Source organism: Sarcophilus harrisii, chromosome 1, assembly GCF_902635505.1.
Source record: "Sarcophilus harrisii chromosome 1, mSarHar1.11, whole genome shotgun sequence".
Lineage (NCBI taxonomy): Eukaryota > Metazoa > Chordata > Mammalia > Dasyuromorphia > Dasyuridae > Sarcophilus > Sarcophilus harrisii.
This window is the reverse complement of record NC_045426.1, coordinates 551,707,655-551,733,903: the sequence shown is the minus strand read 5'-3', so window position 1 is coordinate 551,733,903 and position 26,249 is coordinate 551,707,655. Positions and strand designations below refer to the sequence as shown.

The window sequence follows — 26,249 nt, the reverse complement described above, 5'->3', positions numbered from 1 at the left end:
ATAGATGTTGTGACAACACCCAGATATCTAGAATAAATTCCATATTAAAGTGAAATTTCATCCATCCTGAAGATACTTTAAAATAATTTAGAAACTCAATAAAAGGAATTTTTTAAGTCACTGCAAAATTTTATTATTCCAACTTTTAATTTAGGATAATATTTAGAGCTGGAATGGACCTTAGAAATTATTTAGTTCATTCTCTTTGTGACATATGAAGAAACTGAGGTACAGAGAAATAAAGAATCTTATCCAAATCTTACCCTGTAAACTACCTCACATAAGCTAGTTTGGGGTGTGGTTTTTGACTCAGTCCTCTCCTTCCAAATTCTTGCGCTATACCACTCTGACTCTCATCTTTGAGTTTATTTTCTTTTCACTCATTTTCTATAGTTCTGTTTTCATTTAAATGAAAGAATTTCTCAAATTATGTAGCTTGGGTGGGTCCTTAGTAAGTAGAATGGTGTGTTCTATTTAGAAACATACTTTTAATTTTTTTTCTCTCTAGGTCCCTCCATTTAGTTAAGACATTTCTCAATTTTAACAAAAGGAAATTTCTGAGTTCTACATTCTCTCTTAAGTGAATACTGAATTGGAAAAAAGCTTTATGGCAGTATTTTTAGTGAAACTTCAATATGAACCTAATTTATTTTTCCCCCTGTATTAGTTACTTACCACCTGGTAGATACATAATCAGTATATGGTGGTTGTGATCTTAATTCTCTTGCAAGACCAAAATCAGCAATTTTCACAAGTTCTGGACCCATACAAAGCAAATTTTCTGGCTTCATATCTCTATGGAAAAATCCTTAGGAACAGAGAAGAAAACTTAATGAATTACTGTGTTTATTGTCCAAATTATATATATTTTTAATCTTCTCTTAAAACCTCTCTTAGAAAATAAACTACAATTACAAGCCTAAATTTAGGAGGTGAACTATAAATGATTTGCCTAAATGGAGTAATTGTGGTGGAAGGATGGGTGGCATTTGGAAGACTCTAATAATTAATCTTTCTTTCTAGGTCAAAGAACCATATGGTTGTATATTTGAAAGGTGTCTTCAAGGTAAGTTAAAAAAAACCTTATATACCTATTTCTTGCTTTAAAGGTGAAATTATATGAGCTTAATACTTCTGCTTTCGAAGCCTACAATCAAAATTAGAAGCCCACATCCTTAAATTAGTTCCCTTACTTACAATTCTAGATTTTAAAATCCTTTTATGATGAACCAATTTCCTCTAGTAGTTGCTTAATGTAAAATAAGCTTAAAGGATTATGATTCTTATTACAATCCACCTTTGTAAAAACAGTAGCATTATAACTAGACTTGCATTTTTAAAATCTAATAGAAATATAGGGAGTCTTGCAGAAAATCAGTAAGCCAAAGAAAAAACACGTAATGTATATTCTATCTTCTGTTTGATTTTCCTAGGAACTCCTCTTTAGAGGTTAATCTGGATGTAGTTGACATGCTCAAATAATTATATTCTACTGGTGTCATAATGAATACCCCATAAAAGCACTATTCCAATGCTTCAATCTGGCATAGAATTGACCTTAAATTCTTAAAGATTGTATTGATGGAAGTTGGGCTTTATAGTCTGATACAACAGATGGCTTTTAATATGAGTTCAGCAAACAATTTTATTGCATATTATCTATCTTTTGAACTTACATAAAGTCAGAGAAGCTCACTACATGGGGTTAGTTACCAAGTTCTAAATTTTTTTTGGCCACAGCACCTCTTCAAGAAGGTACGATAAAGGGAAAAGTATCTGCTGAGGCAGTACCCATAGAGATGAAATAATGAATCTTTGAAAATATCGAAGTATAAGTGACATAAGAGAAAATTAAATGTATTATGGATGTCTAGAGTTGGTAAAAACTCTCCTTCCCCTACCAAATTATTTTAGATAGTTTGAAAAGATTTTAGTAGCTTTATCCACTAAAACATTTGTCTGGCATTAAGAAAACAAGATGACATGTCAATCTACTAGATTAATTTCAGGCAGAAAAAAAATCTCATTTTCATTACATAAAGTTAAAAATAATAATATTTATAATGGTAGATTCTCACCAATATTAGCTTAAGAAATTTGGTAGTTAAGTGAGAGATTTCAATTTTAAAAATATCAATAATTCAGTTTGATTCAAAAAGTCATCTTTTTATTTTTGGTTAGTCATTAACAATATGTTTCTATAAACTGTAGGTCTGAAATGCTTATCAAACTTTTAAGCAAATTGAAACATCTATCACTTTGGAGCCTTAGTGTTTAAAGTCAGAAATATATTCTATATAGTTGACTGCATTTATTATTTACTTTGTGAATTATCTGCTATTAACTTTGATTTCAGGCTAACTTGCTCCTTCAATCTATTTTCTATCATCAATTTTTTTTCTATCTAGTTAAGGCAAATTAATTTTACAAATTAGCTTAGGAAATACATTAAAGAGGAAGGGAAATCATGACTCCAAAATTACAACTATTGAATCAAACATGCATGATTTTAGTATTATAAGACAATTTAAATTATTCATGCCCAAACTCCCTTCTATTGACATTATTATATCAATAATAATAACACATTTACATAATATTTTACCCACAACAACCCTTGTCAAAATTATTTTCATTTAATAGTGACTTTACCCACAGTTACTTTGGTAAATTAAAAAACCAGTATGAAATCTCAAGCCTTCTGTTTCTAAGTTTAGTGTTCATACTATATCATGCTGTCATTCATTAAAACATTTATTGTGTTTAAATCAATGAACTGATTAAATCTGATATTTTTCACAATGTTGTTTGGAAAATTAAACCATCTTCAATTATTTGAGAGCTAACTCAGATTAGTGCAGAGGGACTTCACTCAAAATAGCCTGGGTTTAAATTCTACCTATGTGACTTTTGGTAAATCACAACTTTTCTGTACTTTGGCTTTATCACTTGTGTTTATTTATCACTTGTAAAATGAGGGAAGGTTTGAATAATCATTTGCTTATACAATAATGCATACATAATTAACCTTTAATGATTAGTACTAGCATATTTTTGAATCTTTAGACACAATAGTTCAGTTTATACAACAGTTTATGTGGGAAAAGCAATAATTAAGATTTGGAATTATAAAATATATTTGCAACATAGAGATGTAAAATATTATGTTTTAGTAGTATTTTTAGAAATCATAATTTATTCCATAGGTTACAAAAAAATACAAATATGAAAAGGAGACAAGTGTTTCTAAAAGAAAAGTATAAAATCAATAGAATTGTGAAATAACAGGGAATAAAGATAATGATCTCTTCGATAAGTTTTCAGAAAGCATTTATGAGAAAGCAATATAAAAAAACTTTCCTTGAAAAGTTCTGATAGAAACGTAATACATTTTTAATTTCTGTATTAGACTTAGGGCCCAGGGATATTTGTGGGTCATGGCAGAGAAGAAAGGGTTCAAAATATATGTAAAATTATATAAATTAAAAGTCATTAGTGACCCTCTAATCAATATAACTGAGAAAAAACAAATGTGCTGAAAGCAGCAAAGAAAGACTATAATTTGCTGCACAAAATTTTAAAGTGATGTCTATTTCATTACCATGTTTCTAACTCTGGCCTTAACTGATACCACCTCCCTCAGCCTCCTCTCTCCTCTGTTTGAAGAGCTATAAGATGATACTCTAATGCCTTGTTTTATAGAGGAGAAAAACTGGACACAGTTTATTGCACTTTGTATCTACTGCCCTGCTTAATTTCCAACTTCATGGGATATCTTCCTCAGTTTCCTTACCCTATGCTTGGAGGGATAGGAGGTGAAGTTATCTCAATTTAACAAACATTTATTAATTGCCTAGTATTTGTCAGATACTATTTTAACATAACTTATTTCCTCTGTAATCTCATTTTTTGAATTTAAAAACTTTATTCTGAGAAAGGATCCATAGCTTCATTTCACCAAACTGCCAAAGAGGTCCATAACAGAAAGTTAAATGCTACTTTAAAATATTAAATATTATATACATTCAACAATAAGACTAGGCTCTGAGGATAAAAAAAATAGACTCTAAAAAATAATTGACATGTGTATAGTTGGGCTTACCAACTTGTTCCAAATTAGTACTAATTTTCAATTCTCTTAAGTCTTTTAGATCTTAAAATTTTAAAGCCACATTTAGTTGTGCACAAAATGTATACACAAGGAAAAAATTCTTAAATGTAGTTTAATATTTTCCTTTTTGGCATTTAGCTTTTATGGTGGAAAATTAATAGTAACTGAGGAAACAATATAAGCTACAAAATTTATCAGCAAATTAGGCACAACAAATGGGTCGATGGACTTCTCTGTATTCAAACTATGGATATAGAATGAGACAAATATTTATGTAGTAAAAACAATGAAATAAGATCAATTAAAAGAAAACAAATAACAAATACAAAATTAGGTGCTTTTTGATTTTTAGTTGAAGGAAAGATTAAGGATTTTCCAAAGTAGGAAAGAAGAAATCAATGGGTACAATTTCCTAAAATCTGAAAAAAAAGGTGTCCACTCCCCCTAAGTATCTGTATTCAATCAAAGGAACAAGGAAACAGTAATTGATTGACCAGTACAGGACCAGTTTTCAGATAAGATATATGGGTTGCTTGAGATATGCATGTGTCTGTATTTGTCACTGGTAAATGGCTCTCTTACAATTCCTGTACTTATCTTGCCTTTTTTCAGAGAAAATGATATTAATGGCACACAAAAACCACATACCGTGCTTATGGATAAAAGCTAGTCCTTGCAAAATTTGATACATAATGTTTCTGATGACCGACTCAGGGAACAACTTGTTTCTGTAAAAAGGCAAATGAACAATAGTTATTTTTTAGATTTAAATTTTAAAAAACATCTCTTGATTTCCTTTTCTCCCCAGAATCATACAAAACAACTATAACTATAGTTATAATTATGTTATATATGTAATTAGAAAGTTATAATAAAAACAGAAAAGATAAAAGGATTATAATATAGGAAATACACTATGCTTAAAAGCACTATAGATAACAAATCAGTGTCAATATTTTATATGTATGTATTGCACAGCATAGCATTTAAATATTTAATTAACTTAATATTTAACTGTTTAAAGATTAACTTTACCTTAAAGAACTGTCAGCTCAAACTTAACAAATTATCAAAACAATAACTTGTCCATGATGGATTGTATGTATATCTACAATCCAAGGATGGATTGTATGTATATCTACAATCCAAGGAACAGCTTACCTTGATATGATCCATCACTAGGATGACTATAAGGTAATGAATTTTTGGTCACACTGACTCTCAAACAAAATGATACTAGTGTATCATTTATGTTAAAAGATGTTCTGCCTACTTGGTGCTTCCTAAACAAGGCACTGGGGCTACTAAAAAGAATAAAGATGACATCATCTATGATTTAGTGATGATTATTTGATCTTTAACATCATCAAAATCAAGAACCATTAACGAAAATTGTTTTTCCTCATTGACTTGCTGGAGTGGGCCAACCATTTTACTAAACTTGAGTTTAGAACATTTAGACCAGCTCACAAACAGAAGATAGTCTTTTACAATCAATTTATATACTATGTCAATATAAAGAATAAAGTATGTCTGGGGAAGTAACCTTGTGAAGACACCCAGTAATACCAATGTTTCAAATATGAAGTGGATTAAGCATGTCTTCCCATCAATATAGCAATCATCAATCAATCTACTTCCTCCTGAACTTTTTTTCAATCCTGATTATTTAATAACAGAATATTCAATTATTCAGCAACATCCATAGCACTTTTTCCTGAGCCTTCATTAATAACACTGATCTATCATATCTTTCCAAGCTTTTTCCAATTCTATTCATTCATTTTATCACTCATACCACTGTTCTTTGGAATTTTTATTCTCGACAAACTCGTACATTCTCAAACTTTTTAACCAATATCCCTTTCCATCTTTCTACTTTAAGAGAAATTTTAATCTTCCCTCAAGCAAAATAATAAGCATTGGATTTTTGAGCTAGATGCTATGGGTTTAAATCTTGTCTTTGTGACTTACTGGGTGACACTGGGCAAGTTGCTTAACCTTTCTAGATCTCAATTTTTTCATCTATTAAATAAGAATTGGTCTCTAAGATCCCTTATGAGTCTAAACTTCTGGTCTTATGAAATCATCTCTCTATTACAACTCTATTTACGTAGGATTCCAGGACCAAGAGATGTTAAGTGACTTGTCCAGTCAAACATTTAGTTACCTGGTTTTTTTTTTTTACTGTTGCTATACTGCTAACATTTGCTAATCTTTTCTTTTTTAAAGTTCACAAAACCCATCTTTCCTTCTGATCTCAAAGTATTTCTCCCACCTTTCTTTAATGACTTCAGTTCTTGTTCCAGGATTTCATTATTCATAATGATAATTCTCTCTTCACCCCCTAGTAACTAGACTACATAAATTCTTTCTTTTATTAAACTTTAATACAATATTTACAAACAATTTATGCACGGGTAATTTTTCAACATTGACCCTTGCAAAGCCTTCTGGTCAAAATTATTCCCTCCTTTCCCCAATCCCTAGATGACACATAGTCCAAAACATGTTAAATGTGTTTATATGTTAAATCCAATATATGTATGTGTATATATATATATATATATAAACATATATACACACACATATATACATATATTTATAGTTATTTTGCTGCACAAGAAAAATTGGATCAAGAAGGAAAAAAACCCAAAGAAAACAAAATGCAAACAAACAACAACAAAGAGAGTGAGAATGCTATGTAGTGGTCCAGACTCAGTTCAGGCAGGCCTCTCTCTGGGGGCAGATGGCTCTTTTCATCACTGAACAATTGGAACTGGTTTGAATCATCTTATTGTTGAAGAGAGCCATGTCCAACTACATAAATTCTTAACCAATTCAAACCTACGTCATCTCCTTTATTTTATACTTCTTCTACAAACTAATGATGTGAACTGTGATCTTTGGGGGAAGGGTGGTCCTGGACTAGAACTCTCAAATCCTCCTGGCCTCTGGGGGAGGCCTCCTATTCATAGGTGAAACTCTCAGATGGTAATCTCCTCCTACAATTAGAGATCTTGGCCTGGGGCACAATCACCATCCTTTACTGAGCTGAAAATTAGTCCCTCAAATTCATCTGGAGATTGGTCCCTAGCTCCAGGCCACAAAAACCCAAAATAATCAAAGGCTGAAACCCCAAACTTTTGCAAAAAAAAAAAAATCCTAACAGGATTTTGCCTACTGAGTAATGTTGTTTCTTCTCAGTGTAATAAACACATTTTTGCCACAAAGCTAACCTTTTGGGATAGCAAATTCTTTTACAAAGCCTGCGACACCGGCCAGGGGACCCCATTGCTGTCTGGGGATCTCTCAACCCTCATTTCTCATATCACAACATTTAGTGGCCTGTATGGTATTGAACCTGAGACCTTGGCATTATCAGGAGGAGTTTGGGGCTTAGTCAAGTTCCACCTCACTCCACCACAATAGCCTAACAGCTGGATGTGGCCTGTAAGACCAATGAATTTCTTTTTAGTATAGGAACTTTCCTTTCCATCTTGCTCTGGCACTCTGGTCTCACTTGCCCTTCCCCCCATAGAATGGGGATTGAAGGGAAATTTAAGAATTGTTTGGAGAATTTTCCTTTGCCTTGCCAATTTGGTGACCTGTTATTTAAACATTCGTTTGTTATTATTCCCTCCTATCCTGCTCCCTTATTGGGGTGTAATTTAATGGTGAAATTGGGGACCCAATTTTCTCTTCTCAGACCTCAGGTGGTCTTTCTGTGCTACTTTCAAAGCCTTCCCATATTCCCTCTGAAATCTGGGAGAAAATAGATTTCTCTGTCTGGGACCAAGGAATCCCTGGGTGAGCCACTCCAGCCTTAGTCAGGATTGAGAAATTTCTTAAGCACAAACTTTTAGTACTGGATAAAGATTTAAGAAATTTCAAGCTGCAATCTTATCTTGATCTTCAGTCCTAACAGAGAGACTTTTATAGATGCATCCATAAAACCCCTAAATTTCCTAGCCTTGAGGGGCTACAGGGTATCCTTACCCAAAATCCACATTGCCTGCCAGTCTGTCAAATATCTGGGCCACAACCTTACCCCCACCTCTGCTTTCTGACCAAGGAGAGGAAATATAACATTTTATGCCTCTCAGTCTTGCTTGAAAGAAGTACCTAAGCACTTTCCTGGACATGGCTGGTTTCTGCAGAGTTTGGATACCTAATTTTGGTATTATTGCCAAGCCCCTCCAAGCCCCTCTACAATTCTATCATTCAAGGATCCAATAATCTTCCCCTAGAATGGGGCCCTGATCAGGACAAGGCTTTTAAAACCCTGAAAATCAAATTGACCCCTCCCCTCCTACCTAAAAAGCCTTTCACTCTGTACGTAGATAAAAGGCGAGGTCAGCCACTAGGGGGTCTTAACTCGGGCTCTTGGACCTGGCCCCAGATTGGTCACCTACTTCTCAAAAATACTAGACAGTATCATTAGAATGGCCTTCCTCGACTTAAGAGCTATGGCTGCTACAGCCCTTCTAAGTGAAGAAGCCTCAAAACTCACCCTAGGGCAGCCATTGGAGATTTTTCCTCCCCATCAAGTTCAGAGCATTTTAGAAGCCAAAAGGCATCAGTGGTTGGCCAGTGGGAGGCTCACTAGATATCAGGCTTTCTTATTAGACACTCCCCCCAACCCCTGACTTTCCGGGTGTGCCACACTTTAACCCTACACCAACCCTGCTCCTGGACAACAGTCAGGAAACATCACTCATTATTGTGAGTAAGCTTTAGATTCTGTCTATCCCAGCTGACCTGACTTGAAGGACATTCCTCTTGACAATCCAGATGGTGAATGGTTTACAGATGGGTTGAGTTTTCTTGAAAATGGGGAAAGGAGGAGGTCTATTCTGTGGTGACCCTCAATAGCACCCTGGAAGTTAAGCCCTTGCTTCCTGGAACTTCCAACCAGAAAGCTGAACCCACTGCCCTAACTAAAGCTTTGGAACTGGAGAAAGGAATGAGAATGAACATCTATTCAGACTCTAGGTCTGCTTTCATGTTTTGCATGCTCATGGGGCTATATGGAAAGAAAGGGGACTTTTGACAGCAAAGAATTTTCTTATTAAATATGCAGGAGAAATTCTCTGGCTATTGCAAGCTGTCCACAAACCCAGAGAGGTTTCAGTCATATTTTGTAAAGGATACCAAAAGGGAGATTCAGTTCAGGCCACAGGAATAGTACCAGACTTTGCAGATTCAGCTGCTCGAGCTGCTGCCCCTTCTTCACCCCTGACTATGGCACCTTTAATTCCCCCCCCCCAACTCCCTAACTCTTACATTCATTCATATAGCTCACAGGAACAAGCCCTTGCAGAAGAACGGGGATACACCCTTTCTCTTTCTGGCTAGTTTCAAACTCCCTCAAGCCACCTTTTAATCCCAGAGCCAAGTCAGTGGAAACTTATTTTTGGTCTTCACCAGGCTACACACTTGGGAAGAAATGTTCTTCAGTCCTCTGTGAAACGCATTTTTACTGGTCACAAGCTGGGAGATACAATCAAACAGGTCTGCCAGGCCGGCCCAGTAAGTCCTGAGGGAGTTGTTAAACCTCCCTCTCTCCTGAAAACTGGTTCAAAGAAGAAGCACATATCCAGGGAAGATTGGCAAATAGATTTTACACATATACCTCCTTGGAGAAGTGTCAAGTTGCTTTTGGTCTTTGTTGACAAGTTTAGTCTGTATGGAAGGCCCTTCTTAACCATCAACATTCTTGTAGCTTCTGTACCTTTCCTTCAGATATTTCAGAATATTCCTGTGAACCCATAGATGACCTGAAGCTACTCTTCCACAGGAGCCTGACAACACTTTGGAGACAGAAGGGTGAAACTGTCTGGGTCGTTTTCTCTCACTCTAGTCTTTTTTTTTTTTTTTTTTTTTTTTTGCCATTTTCCACTTCAAGGATGAGAACTTTGCACCCAGCATTTTCTCTCCAGTTTTTCTTGATGTCATTCTGAGGCTTTTGCCAGTGTTAACTCCTTCTTAGCCTTTCAGCTGGGGAGCTCCTTGGGCAGTGGGGGCATTCAGGACTGTTGGGTGGGCCATCAGCATCCTTAAGGCAGTCCACAGATGGAACCTGAAGCATTATTTGCATCTCCACCCTGGATGCCACTTTTAACCTGCTTGTGAAATTTGTTTCCTCCAGGCCCCAAGTTACGAACTTCTAGCTACTTGTTCAGTCTGAAGATCATGGGAGAACTGACTCGGACACTCAACATCCCCTAGATGCTGCTGTTGTCATCTTCAGATCTCGCATTTCCCCTCCTGACCTGGATCCCCATTGAACATAGGCATGGCTCTACAGCTCTTGTCAGCTTGAAGCAGCTTCAGAAGATGAGACCTTCATCCCTTTTGCCCCAAATGAATCTGAGGTGACTACTTGAGAGGGTAATCATGTAAACTGTGTCCCCCTTGATCTTTGGGGGAGAAGGATGGATTTGGGTTAAAGAAACCCTAAAAATCTCAAACTCCTTCCGACCTCTGGGAGGTGCCCTACCCTCCTGTTCATAAGGGAAATTTCCATAGTCATCACCATCTACAATTCAGTTGGAGATCTTGGCTTGGGGCATAATCACCACTCTTTATTGAGCTGAAAATTAGTGCCTCAAACTCATCTGGAGATTTCTGCCTAGCTCCAGGCCACAATATCCCAATATAATCAAAGGCTGAAACCCCAAACTTTTGGTAAAATTTTTTATTTTAAAAAATTTTAATTTTCAAAGAGTCATTTTCTTCCTTAAGACTTTGAATTTCCTTTTCTAGTTGGTTGACTTTAGATAATCTTGTTTTTCTTGGATTGGTCTTTTTTAAAGTTTTTTTTCTCAATATCTCTCATTTGACTTTAAAAGTCTCTTTTATTTCTTCTATAAATTCTTTTTTTTTTTTTTGGCACGTAATCATTTAACACTACTCTTTAGGGTAGGAGAGGCTCTTTTTTACTCCAGTAGTCTCCTCTGAAGATGAATTATTCCTATAATAAATTTCTATAATTGGGTTCTTTCTCCTTTGCCTGTTCATTTAAAAAAAAATAACAGCTTGTTAGTGTAATCACCCCTAATCCTGTGTTGGGGGGCATGGTGCCTCTGGCCTCAGTTTCTCTTTCAGTTCTCCCTTTTCCTTGAAACCTGAAATCAAGAACTCCACTCTCCCATAAGTGGCCCAAGGTAACAGCATTCCTAAATCACTGATTTTGCACTCACTAGATATGTGCTGGTGTTTCTCACCAAGGCTGCCTTGGCAGCATACCTGGGTCTGGTGTTCCTTACCAAAAGAAGTTCCCTCAGTCCTTCCCCAACTCAAACTCTTGACTCCCCACACTCTCTGAAAAGTGAAAGTTCCTGTGGCTGGGGTTGAAGCTACTTCCCAACCTAGCTAAACCCAAGGCTTGCAGCTGGTTTGTTTCAGTAAAACTATCTAGAGGTACTTAACACTTCTCAGGGGCCAAAGTTCCATTCAGTCTTTCTTCAGATCTTTTCCAGTTGTCCTAGGAGGACCATGGTTCTGGTCTAGCTTCTATTTGTTTTTAATCACTCTTTGTTCACCCTGAGGTGCAGTTTTGTCTTATTTGTGGGGGAAATCTGGCAAACTTCTTCCTTCTTCTTTCTTCCTCTCTTAACTGATCACTTTTAAAGATAACATATATTTTTACATTGCCTAGATTTCTCTTTGTACCTCCCTTCACAGAACCATTCTTTGTAACAAAATAATTTTTTAAAATTAAAGAAGAGTTAAAATCAGCAAAACTTATTATTACATTTAAAATATTTGCTGTTATATACAATGTTCCACATCTGTGGACTGCTCTCCTCCTCATCCCCAAGATGTGAGAAAATGTTAAGATAACTTTTTAGTTCCAAATTCTCTCTCTCTCCTTCCACATTCCACATCTAGTAAGAAGACAAGAAAAGTACGACCCATTACAAATATATGTCTGTATGTATATAGTCAGGCAAAACAATTTTTTGCATTAGTCATTTCATTAAAAAATCAGGAACAAAGGAGGAAAAATAGACTTCAATTAGCCCTCTGAATACATTAGTTCTCTATCTGGAATGGATAGCATCCATTTGATGAATGCTATGGAATTGTGGTGTGTCATTATGCTGATCAGAGTTGCTAAGTTTTTCAAAATTGATTTATCTTTACAATATTGCTGCTGTCATATAGACTGTTCTCCTGGTTCTAATCACTTTACTTTGCATCAATTAATGAAGGTCTTTCTAGGTTATTTTGAAACTATCCCAGCCATCATTTCTATAGCAAAATAATCTTCCATCACATTTTATACTGTAACATTCTACTATTTCCAGTTGGTGGACATCCCCTTAGTTTCTAATTCTTTGCCACACAAAAAGAACTGCTATAAATATTTTCTGCAATATATGTATCTTTTATCTCTTTATTAAATGGTAATTTTCAGTAATAAGAGTTCAAAATATTTAATAGATTCATGAAGTTATATATTTAATACATTCATGAAATTATAGAAAGATAGGAGGGGTGGGGGAGAACTATACTTGTATGTATCTTAAAATAGAGACATACCTGTCCTTCATTAACTGATAGAGGTTTTCCTTCATGTATTCAAAGACAAAATAAAGATGGTCATTTTCTCTAATAACTTCTTTCAATTTAATCACATTGGCATGATTGAGTTTCTTCAGAGACTACAAAGCAACAAATATAAATTAAAATGTAGTGTCATAAAAGTTAACAACCTCTTATTTGAACCAGTTCTAATTTAACTAATTTATCATATTTTTATTCATTTGTTCCTTCCTGGGTGATATTTTCAGATCTATATTGATTATGTTTAACAATTATAAGTCGTTTAGTCATAAGTTCACAGATACAGAAATAGATTCAGGGAAGAATCTTAGAAGACAACTACTATAATCTAATCCCCTTCATTTTACAGATGAGGAAACTGGTCATCAGAGTGGCTAAGCTATTTGTAAAAGATTAGACAGGAAGTCAGGGGCAGATGCATGGTTTAAACTCAGGTTCTCTGACTCCACAAACAAAGCTCCTTCCATTATAGCAAACTGCTTCTCCAACAACAAATTATACTGCCATGCAGTCAATTAATTCTACTTAGTTAAAAATTCTTTAATTTGACATCTCAGGGCAAAATTGATAGTTCATCTCAATAATGGAAGGGTCACATGAGGAAAAAATTATTATATTTTATCTTCTCCTAGTCCTTTGTTATTTCTGGATGAAGGAGAAAATGAAATTCACAGCCACCACTGACAAGGTGTTATATAAATGGAGAATGTTGCTTTATCTGTTAACATGAAAAAATTTTTCCATGCCAAATATAAAGATATCTCTATTTTTAAAACCTAACACATAAAAGTTTAATATTTAACATATTATATATATAAACAAATTACCCAATGTACTCAAAAAGCTAAACATAACAGTATTCTTAAATACTTTATAGAAAAAAGATAACACTGAATTTTAGTATATCAAAATATTAGTAGCAATATCTACCAACTCATATTTCTTGTTTATTGCCTTTAAAAAATCTTTTTGAGAATAATTACACATTTATCAAGGGGTAACCTTGACATAAATATGAGAAGGGAACAAATTTTTATAATTTTCTACAGCAACTTGAACCTTTACAGTCATGTAGTTAGTTGAAAGGCACGAAGAAAATCATATCTATATATTTACTCTGTAAAGGATATGATATTATTCCTGTGCTATAAATGAAGAAACTAAGGGTCAGAAATGTCAAATAATTTTAAAAGGGTCATATTGTTAGTAAGTTATCTGAACCAGGATTTGAAACCACATTTTCAATCAATCAAATTATCAACAAGTATCAAGTGCCAGCATATGTCAGATTGCTGTGTCAGGGGCAGGAAATAAAAAGCATAAATGAAACAGTTTCTGTCCTCAAAGTGCCTACAAGGTCTTTCCAACTCCAAGCCCACCATTTTTTCTAATACACCATGAATGGCAATCTAAATGCATTATTATTATCTAGACAAAAGTAATTTTTCATCCTTAGTTTTTCCTGTAGAGATTATCAGACTAACATGGATTTCATTCAGGTCGTCTCCTAATACTTTAGGGCTTGATGAAATCAGCACAAGATCATCTGTAAATGGGAACATTTGGAGGACCTACCGTCATGAGGAATGTTTTCTATTTGAAGAACTTCACAAATGTGTATCTTTCTGATTTATGCCTCATTTGTCATTAACAGAGGGCTGCTAACAGTTACCTTTGTGGTTCTACTTATTTAGGCACTTTATGATAATAATGTATACATGACAGACTTTTTTTGTTGGAGAAGAATCTTTAAGGTTGAATATTACTCTCATAATTTAATGACAGTTTTGTAATCAATGAACAATAACAGCAGGATCTTGTATTCTTTGTCTTAGTCAACTACTTAACATGACTCTAAAGATATAAGTTGCGATTAAAAATGTTTGCAAAAGCCTACTTTTTTCTTCTCATATTTTCTTCAACAGACTTTATATGTAGATCATTCTCATAAATATTTTGTAAAGATAAGAAAATTGAAATATGAATTTGAAGGTAATGACCCAGGGTCATAATCTGTTAAGTATCTGAAGAAGGCTAACAAACACTCCAACCTTATAACTGTGGAGGTAGGAGGACAATACATAGAACTGTGGGCAGCTTTTAATTTTTGTTACCTGAGCTGCTCTGGTCAAAGGATTTATGAACTAGATGGTCAGCCTACTAGTAATAAAATCCTCCATACTTAGCTAAACTGGTCTTCAGACAGCACAATCTGTCAATAGGAGTACTCTCAAAGATTTTCCTGTATGAAATGTTAGACCTTTTACTCTTGTCCAAAGGTATAATGTAAGAGATTTTGTCCATTGCCTTAGTCTTCAATAATAATTTAGACATATCCCTCAACTTAAAAATATTCCTAGAAAATCTTTAAGAATAACACAAGCATACACAGTGTATATGATATAGCTAATGCCTTTCATGGAGGCAAAGAGAGGGAATAGATGAATTTTAGGGATCCTCTAGAGTTTTACCTTAACTTCTCTCAAGTTCATGCATTCATCCCAAGAATAGAATTTTCTTTTCATTCTGAAATAAAGAAAAATTTAGTGTACATTGGCATCAGTACTGGAAGAACTCAAGTTTTTTTATTGTGCTGACGATAAGTTTAAGAAAATAGTTTAGCTTTAATTTCTTAATTATTAATACACAGCTAATAATCCTCTCTACGATTTGAATACTTTTATGCCCCTAATTAACCTAACCTAAGTGACCAAGATCTTCACTTTAGGGAGATCTGTCAAAAGGAAAATTTAAAAGACTTTTGATCATGCTTTTATTTCTTTGAGAAAAAAGGAGTGGAAGGGGAGCCTTTGGGCAAAGTGGATCCCTGGAGATAAAATAGTAAGAGTGGGGCAAAAAAGGAAGGGGAGGAAGGAGAAGCCTAGGGACAATAAGTTCACCCCTTTTAGCAATAATCAGTGACATTTCTAGGCCCAGCTTGCAGCTCTTTCCACCTGACTAGGGAGAAGGAGAAACCCAACTTCTAGGCAACTGAAAAACCAATTGCTCCAGAAAGGATAGACCCTGAGGTGGTACTACAAGCAAGATTATTTCAAACCATGACTAAATCTCCAGTGATAGAATGATAAGATAACTGGGTTAAAAGTGTAGTATGCTATACCTGTGAGAGATGAGCTCTATAGATCCCTTAAGCCAGGCTGGTTTAGAAGGGGGGGGTTAGAGTGAGAAAAAGTACTTCAGGTGGGACAAGGCTGAAGGAAGAGCCTCCATATCAGACAAGAACACTACTAGTTTCTTTTAAATTTTATCCTGGATTTTTAAAACCTGACAACCAAGAGGGGATGCTAGAGAGAAAGCGATTTTGAAAGTCATCTCTTCTAATCCTTTTATTCCCCAGGGATAGGGCCAATCTTGACATTTACCCTTTTTAAAAATCTTCTATTCCCTCTAGGATAACCTGCAATTAAAGGTGCTCCACAATCTCAATCTTGCATTTTAGCCTTCCTCACTAATGTATACATTATTCCCTTTTACTCACTCTGTGTTTTAGGCATCTTAATTATTTGCTATTTCCTCAACATGGGGTGCCATCTCCTCTGCCTCTGTGAATGTGCACAAGTCATATAGCCAATGCAGAGAATATATTTCTTCTTCTTTTCCACCTTTAAGAATATTTTTCTTCTTTACTTCAGATGCCAATTCTTATGAAAGTTCTTTTCTGGTCTCCCCACGTTCTCTTTTGCTACTCAAATGTTGCTATAAGTCTTTCTCTGCTTTCTCCTTTTTCCCTTTACTCCTTACCTTGCACTAAGTCTCTTTGTATTCATGCTATACCCTCAAATCTAACAGACTGCAGACTCCATGAATCTCAGACTAACAGTAAACTATAAACTGGTCTCAAAAACTAATTTGGAAACATAAAAAAAATGCTACCTTTTGATAGCCACCAGCTCTCCAGATTCATTGCTTTTTCCCATAAGTACGCTCCCATAGGTGCCATCTCCTAGTTGTCTCATCGTTGTATATCGGTTCATTTTGGAAAATGGATGCAGCCAAAGTTATTAAATTAAATTGTTTACTTGTAGAGAAGAAACTTGTATGCTTCTTTTAAAAAAAATCTTTCTTTTCCTTCAAAATGTTGTTAAGATCTGTGACTGGTGTATCATTATTTAATATATAGTCCTCCCCGAGATTATAAGTTCATGAGATCCAGGAATAAAGAATCTGGCAAATAAATAATGTGTCCATTCTTATTCACATCCTTAAAAAAAGAAAAACAAAAATGAGATGTTTTCTTCAGAGACTACATGAAAAGATATGAGAAATAATTCATTTGGACCCCTATTCTATTCCAATCAATATTAATCAGTGTGGTATTTTACATAAATCATATAAGAAATAATTAGAAAGATATGTTCTTTTAGTGGGCTTCAACCTTTCACTACCTGTTTACTAAGTCATAAGGTACATTTACACAAGAATACTGAGAAAGATATCTCCATAATGTTTTATTCAGATTTTATGCCCAAACCCAGCATGAAATGGTCTGTGATACCATGATATTTTGAAAAATTCTCCAATTTATTTTACTTCCAGAACATCATCTCTTCTCCATCATGGATAACAGTCTTATGATGATCTCTTAGTCAGGGGAGATGTTCCATTCTTTATCCAACTTGACATACTCATGCTGATATCTTATTTTTGGCCTTTCAAAGGCAAGTTTTATCAACCAATGAAATCCTGTATTTCACTATCCTTCTTTTGCATATTTGGGTATCAAACCCTATTAAAAACAACATACCAGAAGAGAGTACATCTCAGATCATGAGGAAGATCTGAGATCTACTTCATTAGAGTGCCACTGACTAATAGCTCTGTCTCAGTCAGTTTATTGTAGACTGGAAAATTTTAATTTCTATAATGATTTATTGGGTGATCTTTCACAAAACACTATTTTGCTACTCTATACCACACATCATGGTATAAATAAACAATAAAAAAGTAATGATTAACCGATAACACCAAAGGCTTAACACTTTTTATTTTAGATAATAATATAAAAGTCATCACTTTTAAAAACAGATTAGTGCAGACCTTTAGGAACACCTCATATAAGTAGCAGCATCCTAGAAGCTACCTGCAGATTTTCAGTCAACTGCTAGTTTTTGTCAAATGGTACAATATACATTAGAAAAACATTGTAAGGCTTTGACAATAAATCATTTGTGAAATGAATTATAATTAAAACATTTCTTCAAGGTATACTATCAAAAATAATCTAGGTGTTGCTATATAATCAAGTTTATTTGATGAAGTATTAATACATACTGAAAATTCACTATAGTTTTGTAACTTCAAATAATAATCTTGTCTTTTTCATTATTTGAAAAATTTAAAAACTTATTGCCTTAATTATTTAATCACATGAAATAATGTATAAATTTTCTAAGACTTAATTTGTTCATCTGTAAAATGAAAGAATTGGACTAGATGATTTTCGAAGTCCTTTCTAGCTCTACAGCTATCATTCTATGATCCCACTTGTGCATTTATAACGTACAAAAAAATTAGAAATAGAAACACAAAATATATACGAATTGTTATGAATGTTATGAAAAGCATGTGACTAACAACTATGTGGATGGTAATTCTTTCAATTAATTTAAATTGATCTTTTATGATAAGTGAGAGGATACCAAAATGTGAGAGGGCATTTTAAACAATGAACTTGTTGAGAAGCTTGTTTTTATTTTATTATAGTATCTTTACTTATTCCTTCATTCAATAAACCTTAAATGCCTGCTATGTGCTTATCCTGAACTATGTCCTGGGAATATAAAGATAAAGAAGAAATGTCTCGTCCTTCCCACTCTTCTTTACTTTAGAAAATAGTGTGCAAGTTACAAAGTCTATACTAAGTGAACAGAGTAACTGTGGGTGAAGAATACTAATACTAGCAACTGAAGAGGATTGAAATTAACCTGAAATAGAAGATAGGGCTTGAGTTGAGCTTTAAAGGAAGCTGAGTGAAGAAGGGGAGAAGTTCAGGAATGGAAAAGAGACTTTGCAAAAGCAGAGATAAGATGGAATGCTGTACATAAAGACTAACGAGTCCATCATTTTGGTTTCAGAACCAACAAAGCTGACCAATTTGTTGCTAATTAATCTACCTAATACTCTGGGTATTCCAAGAGGCCTTTATTATGCCTATTTGTTTGGTTTTTATCTTACTTTTTTTGTTTGTTTTTTCTAAATTCACTGAAAGATGCTCCAGAAGAGGATGAAGAAAATGGTAATCCTTTGGAAGTAAGCAGTGTTCTCTAGGCCTCTCTAGGCATCAAATTGTTCTTAACACACCTCAATACCTATACATTTCTTTTTTCTCCTTTCTCTAAGTGATATCAACTAAGCAGCCATTTATGACCTTGTTATTTATTCATGTTTGATCAAAAAAGGCATATCTCTGAGGATCCAAAAACACTACATAATTTTCCCCCATTAAAATGAATGGAAATAGGCTTTCCAAAAATAGGGCAACAGATACATAAGGCAAGAATTTGGAACAGAGGTAAATAGCAATACCTCTATGCTCCATCTAAGGAGTTGTACTCCCTCATGTTCTCCTTTTTCTTTTGCTTGAAATATGAAATTATCCTAGGACTGAGACAAACCGTGGGACCTGATAGCCACATACTTCTAGTGGTTTCTTTCCCCCAATGGGTTTAGATATATGGGATATACAAAGCTGAATTAAGTGGGCAATGCATGGATTTTCTAATTCTATATTAGAGAGAGGAGTTTGGAACAAGAACATGATTAACAGATATAATTTTAGGTAAAAAAAAGAAACATGGATATAATCAGTTTATGATATTCTGCCTGGCTTTGCTGCTTAGCTGACTGTAGTGATGCACAGATATAACTAAAAAGCTGTAAGTCCACTCATTTTTATTAGGAAACAGTTTCCTAGCCACTATATATTAGGATCCAGGATGGTATGCAGGAACCCTGAAAAGATGAAATTCGGGGTCTGTTAGCAGACTATTAGCAGAATGGCAATTATAAGACCAGCAAAACACCACCCAGCAGTATATACGTCAGATCAGCCAAGAAGAATATCTGCAAAGATGGTAGAAAATATGTATCATCAAAGGTCAGAAAAAATTACACACCCCATATGTCTAAAGGAGACTATATGCCTGGCAGAGATTGCACACCATACAACAACAACAGAAAGCAGGAGTAACAAAGTACAATGACATTGCAAGGGGACACTGGCAACTCTTCAGTTTTGAGAAGTTTTACTATCCCTCTCCATATGTGCCTTGGCCAAGTGTGTTAGCTCTATGTGTGTATCTCTCTGCACATGCTCCTTGACCACATATTTTTCTTAGATGTATGTCCCTCTATGAATTCATTTTGGCCACATGTATAATCTGTGTGTGTATCTCCCCCAAATGTTCTGTAAGTGTCTCTATTCTTCTTACTGATGATATGTTTATTGACAGGAGAGAATTAAGAAAAAAAATGTTGTACTACTATTTTACTACCATGTTTTTTCTTTTTAAAATTTAAAAGTTTTTATTGATATATTTTATGTCACCCTTACAACAAATAAGAAAAAAGGGAGAAGAAGCAATTTAGTAAAACTAACACATCAACAAGTCCAACATTATATAATATGTTTCAAACCTAGTCCCCCACCTCTACAAGGGAAGGAAGGCTTGGGCACTATGATTTTATAACAATTTTTGTTGTTGTTTAATATTTACATTTTCCATTTACATTTTTGTAGTTGGTGTATATACCATTTTATTGGTTCTACTTATTTCACCTTCCAAAAGTTCATACAAATCTTCCCATGATTTTCTGAATTCTTTATATTCATGATTTCTTATGGCACAATAATATCCTATTACATTTATGTACCACAATTTGATGTTTGGTAATAGATAAGCTTCGACCATGTTTGCTATATGCTGCTATAAATATTTGGGTATATATGGGTCCATTCCTTCTATCTTTGGCTTTTTGGGTCATATCTCTAATATAGTTGTTAGGATATTTGGGTCAAATTGTATGGACATTTTAGTTACTTTCTGGGCATAATTCCAAACAGCTTTCCAGAATAGTTGGAACAATTTCACAACCACACCAAGTGTGTATAGGTGTTCCTTTCTTTCCATGGCCCTCCAACACCAATTATTCCCATCTTTTGTCATCTTTGCTATTTTGCTGAGTATAAGGTAAGCCCTCAGGAAGTATTTTGATTCTGATTTTTCTTACTAGTAATGTGTTTCTTAATATACTGCCATTCTATTTCATCAAATGCCTTTGCTCTGAGTTACTTTTATCTTATTGGATGATTAATAAAAATAAATATTTTGGTGGATATTCAGGAGCTATTTTTTAAGCTAATGTGGACCCACAAAATATCTGGAAGTTAGGATAGCTTTTCTAGAGGGCCTGTGGGTCCTAGGAGCCACATATCTTTTCCTTGCAAATTTTTTGTATAGAGAGAATTTTTGTCCTTAGACTGAGGGATAAGTAAATTAGAGAACATCTGGAGAGAAAAAGAAAGTGGATAGGTTTTACAAAATAGCTTGTAAACATGGCACAAATGTATGCTATCATGATAGGACTTCAATTACCTAACCATCTGATTAAGATTTCTCTCTCCCTCTGTTTTTCCTTCTCCCCTCTTTCCTTCTCCCTTCCTTATTCCCAGTCCCCTTTATTCACATTCCCTCCCCCCCAAATGCAGAGACTCTAATAATTTCTTGATTTGTCTTAATTATAATTTCATCCGTCACAAGGTAAAAGAAACCAACATAAGGAAATTCTATTCTGGATCCAACACATTAACAAAAGAGTGGAAATGATAGGAACTTTGGAAATAAGTAATCATTCCACCTTGGAATTTGTAATAGAAGAAGAAATGAAAGTAGCTCATAGTCTGATGAGTCCCTCCTCTCACTATATACACATATATTTTTTAGGATTCTGAGGGAGTAGAAAAAGGACCTTAGATTGAAATTTCATGGGGAAGTCAGCACAGGTGGAATGACAATTTCTTAAGGATGAAATACAAGAAAACCACAAATGATATACAGGAAATTCACAAATATATCTTTAAAATATACACATACATAACTTAACATATTTTATTACAAAAATAAAAAGACAGGTAACAGAAGGAATCCAAAAGTTATTAATAGATACAAGAATGCAAAAGCTCAAAGAGATCTGAGATCGATAAAAAATATACATAAAAAAGTTGTATTAGGACAAAAAGGGACAAGATCAATTGCTCAGAAGAATAGAGATGATGACATTTGACAAAAGAAAGAGGGTACTATTGCTCAACTATTATTGTGTATTTTTAATCTCTGCCAAGAAAAGTAGTAATTGGGCCAAATGGAAAACAAAAATGGCTAATAGTGAATTGGTAACCTAGTTTGATACCAAATGCAGATAAAATATATCTAGCATACTAAAAATGACAAATATAGTTCCTGAATGACTATCAGTAATACTGAAAATATTGGGAAGAAAGAGATAGATACTACAGAGAGGTACTAAAATACTAATGAGATTATATACTTCAACAACAATACTAGATGATGACCAGTTCTGATGGATCAGGCCATCCTCAGCAACGAGATCAACCAAATCATTTCTAATGGAGCAGTAATGAACTGAACTAGCCATGCCCAGAAAAATAACTCTGGGAGATGACTAAAAACCATTACATTAAATTCCCAATCCCTATATTTATGCACACATGCATTTTTGGTTTCCTTCACAAGCTAATTGTACAATAATTCAGAGCCTGATTCTTTTTGTACAGCAAAATAATGTTTTGGTCATGTATACTTATTGTGTATCTAAGTTATATTTTAATATATTTAACATCTACTGGTCATCCTGCCATCTAGGGGAGGGGGTGGGGGTGGGGGTAAGAGGCGAAAAATTAGAACAAGAGGTTTGGCAATTGTTAATGCTGTAAAGTTACCCATGTATATATCCTGTAAATAAAAGGCTATTAAATAAAAAAAAATAAAATACTAATGAGAGAGGCACTACAGGATTAGAGAAGGATAAATTCCCAATAGTAAAAAATGGGATGAATTATATAAACTATAGGCTAGGAAGAAACTCTGGTTTCTGGTAAGATTCTGAAATGTATTATTTCTGTATTAATTCTAAATTTCTGTATTAATTCTAGTTAATAATTAATAATTTCTGTATTAATTCTAAAAACTCAAAAGGCTCTTTTGGAAGAGTTAAAAATCACATCTAAAAAGAGTGATAAAAGAAAAATGGAGAAAAAGAAGAGCAATGCATGAGAGCTATGAAAACTTATAAAAGGAAGCATAGAAAGTGACTAAAGAAAACAATTCTTTAAAAAAAAAAAAAAGAATACTGGGCACTATTATACCATGGATGATAATGGGCTGATTAGAGATGAGGTAACAACATAAAAAGTTTTGTTTCTTCAAGATTACATGATTTCTAAGAAAGCAAAACTGAGGCCTAAGGTTTCTCTTACTTTTAGCAGACAGTTTCTGAGAAACCACATTGCTTGCCCTACACAATACGGAAGACATCTTCCATTTATGTGCCTTTGCACTGGACGGACTCCATGTTTGGAATATTTCCTTTCCAATTTGTGCTTCAAGGAATTTCTGATTTTCTTCAAAAGTCAACTCAACCTTTCTGCATTTGTTTTTTCCTGGGGTCCCACTCTAATACTTTCCCCTCCAAGATTACTTACTGTCTTCCTGGTATATGCTTTGGATTTATCTACATGTGATAAAGTTTAGATTTAGGGAACCAAAATAAGATTAGGGTTTCTGGAATGAAATGCAGTTCTCAGTGGACAGAAGGTCTTGGCAGCAAAGGGAGCTGCCAAGATCCATCTGCAAAGACTTTAGTTGATGGAAGCTTATTATACTGGGTGTCTTAGTGGGGGGTTGGGACAGCCCAAGCAGATCAGAACCAGTGGGGCCTGGGACAAGCCCAGATCTCCTATTAGAATTCAAAGGGATGCTTTTTGATCAGGATTTGTAATTGACTCAAAGGCTTTGGCATCTTGGAAAGACAACTTGTCTGGGGAGGATATGTCTTAGCCAGGAGGGGCTGGGAATCTGAAAGGAATCACAGATCAATAGGAAATACAATTTCTTAAAGGGACCACAACCCACTTCACATCTATATGCTTAGGTTCTCTACTCTATTCTCATTCCATTAGAATGCAAGCTTTTTGAATTCCCAGTACCTAATTTTCACACCTATTTAATATTAACTATACATCTATTGATTCATCAAGCTAGAATCAACCAGTCAGTAAACATTTGCTAAGTGCGAGGCATAATATTAAGCATGTTAGGCTTAGGTATAGAAAAAGAGGCAAAAGAATCTCCACTCAAGGAATTTGTAATCTAGTGGGAGAGACACATAAAAACAAATGTACACAAAGAGAAAAGGGACCAGAATTAAGAGAGGGTTGGGAAAGGCTTCTAGTAAAAGATAGGATTTTAGTTGGGACTTAAAAGGAAGTCAAGAGAGGCAGGCAAGCAGGCAGAACAGTGGAGGAAGTATACCAGGCATCGGGAACAGGCAGAGAAATGCCTGAAGCTGAGAGCTGAAGTGTTTTGGGCATGGAAGAACCAGGATGCTAGCATCACAGGATTGAGGATCAGGCCTCAGAAGTGGCTATGTCAATGAAAACCTGAACAATTTAATTGGAATGACCACAAGCCAGCCACCTGGATGGCAATATACCAATGAAATAGCCTCTTGTTGCCCAAAACTTTTCACTATTAATGTCTGAAATACCCCCACCAAGAGATTTATTTAGGTCAATAAGCATTCTTTTTAAAAATCTAAGTGTCCCAGAAAGGATCAAAAGATGTGCGAAAGCATCCCTACTTCATTTTTGTTTTTGTAGAGGCAGGTAGGTGGCACCATAGGTAGTCAGACTTGGAGTAAGGGAGACCCCTCCACCTGAACTCAAAGTAGGCCTCGGACACTTTAACTGCGGAACCCCAGGCCTATCACTTCACTCTGCTTCTGCATCTTTCTTTGCCAAGAAAGCCTCGACTGGGATCACAAGGAGTGGGACAACTTGGGATGTATTTAATTCCATCCCTGACTTCTTGATATCTGGCAAAGAGCAGGTAGGCTGTGGGAAGGGATACACTAATGGAAGAAGGACAAAGAAGGCGAAAAGAGGCAGCCATGGAACATGGATCATGGATAATGGAAAGAGCTGATTAAGATGCTGTGGGAGGGCAGTAACAGAGGGTCTACAAGACCCAGTTCCCCTAATTGAGTATCAGGATGGGGTTATGGACAAGTCAGGAAAGAAAGGTGACGGTCTGTTCTCCCTCCCTCCCTTCTCTACAGATGGGCTCTTGGAAGTCCCTTTGGTCCTGTGGTCCTGCCACCTCCTGGCCCCAATTAAGCAGCCATCTTTCCCCCAAGTATCTTCTTCCTCAAGGTCCCAGCATGGTCGGCCTTTACATCCAACTTTCTCTGAATTTAAATCAGGCTCTCATTAGATAACTTTATCACCTTTCTTCTTTCACTTTGCCCATTAATAGGCAAGCTCTTTGAGGGCAGCTACCTCTTGTATTTGTATCCCCAAACTTTAGCACATTGCCTGATACATAGAAAACAGTTAATAAATGTTTTTTTCTTTCCTTGCTTCTTTTCTCCTTCCCCCACCTCTCAATCATATGGTTTTAGATACCCTGGAGAATCATTGAGTTATATTTATTGCTTCAGTTACATAACAAGTTAACTTGATATTTTATGGGTCATTCTCTTATAGCACTGTTTCTACAGGAAAATATATTTGGAGTTCCAAACAACTGATTTAAAAATTAACTTTTGGAACATAAACCATTAGTAAGTTAAGGATGGCCTGTAATAAAGCATTTCACAGTTTTTCCTCTCCAGTCTCACCAGGAAAAAAAAAAAAAGTATTGTCATTCATTAATCATAATCACAATTAAAATGTTTTCAAGCAAGTGTACAACTGAGATTTAGACTATATTTAGAAATAGAGTAAATTTAAATCCTAGATCCCAAGCAAATATTTTAGAAAACGCTCTTTCTACATCAGAGCTATGCTGGTGAATCAGATTAAAATGTAATTGATAACTAAACTTCTAAAAATACAAGAGAATACAGATAATGTGAGCGTTTGAGACACGTTTAGTTATAATATCTACCTCTCTGTTTTGCCTAAGTAAAATGAATTCTGCAAGTTAGGAACAAAGTAATGCTCATTTGTATTAATATTTTCATTTTTATATACTGTTATAAAACTTAGTAAAAGTTATATATGCAAATAAGCATAATCTTTAAGAAATTTAACCATATACACATAAGTATAATCTTTAGCAAATATAACCAGAAAACTATTTATGGCCCAAATGAAATTTTAAAAAATCATCCAACTAACTAATATTTATTGAATTCCTCTCTTAGTTCACATTTCCTGTCTTTTTAAAACATTTTTCTACCCTTTAGAGCATCCGTTGTAGTCCATACATAATATATACAAATGCTTGTATATATATATATATAT

At 34.7% G+C, this 26,249-nt stretch overlaps 1 protein-coding gene across 9 annotated transcripts in view; it reads right to left on the bottom strand.

Moving 5' to 3' along the window:
• Positions 1-26,249, bottom strand: part of MAK (male germ cell associated kinase) — a 79,129-nt gene that overhangs the window by 42,056 nt on the left and 10,824 nt on the right. For all 9 annotated transcript variants that reach the window (XR_004231022.1, XM_031946861.1, XM_031946865.1 and 6 more), the window contains exons 2-6: positions 16,580-16,907; positions 15,157-15,211; positions 12,662-12,783; positions 4,760-4,839; positions 676-808 (exon numbers count right to left, since the gene is read on the bottom strand). Coding sequence is in view for 8 of the 9 variants with exons in the window: in XM_031946861.1 (XP_031802721.1) it covers positions 676-808; positions 4,760-4,839; positions 12,662-12,783; positions 15,157-15,211; positions 16,580-16,680 (491 nt within the window). In the remaining variant the exon portion in view is untranslated. The remainder of the gene's footprint in view (positions 1-675; positions 809-4,759; positions 4,840-12,661; positions 12,784-15,156; positions 15,212-16,579; positions 16,908-26,249) is intronic.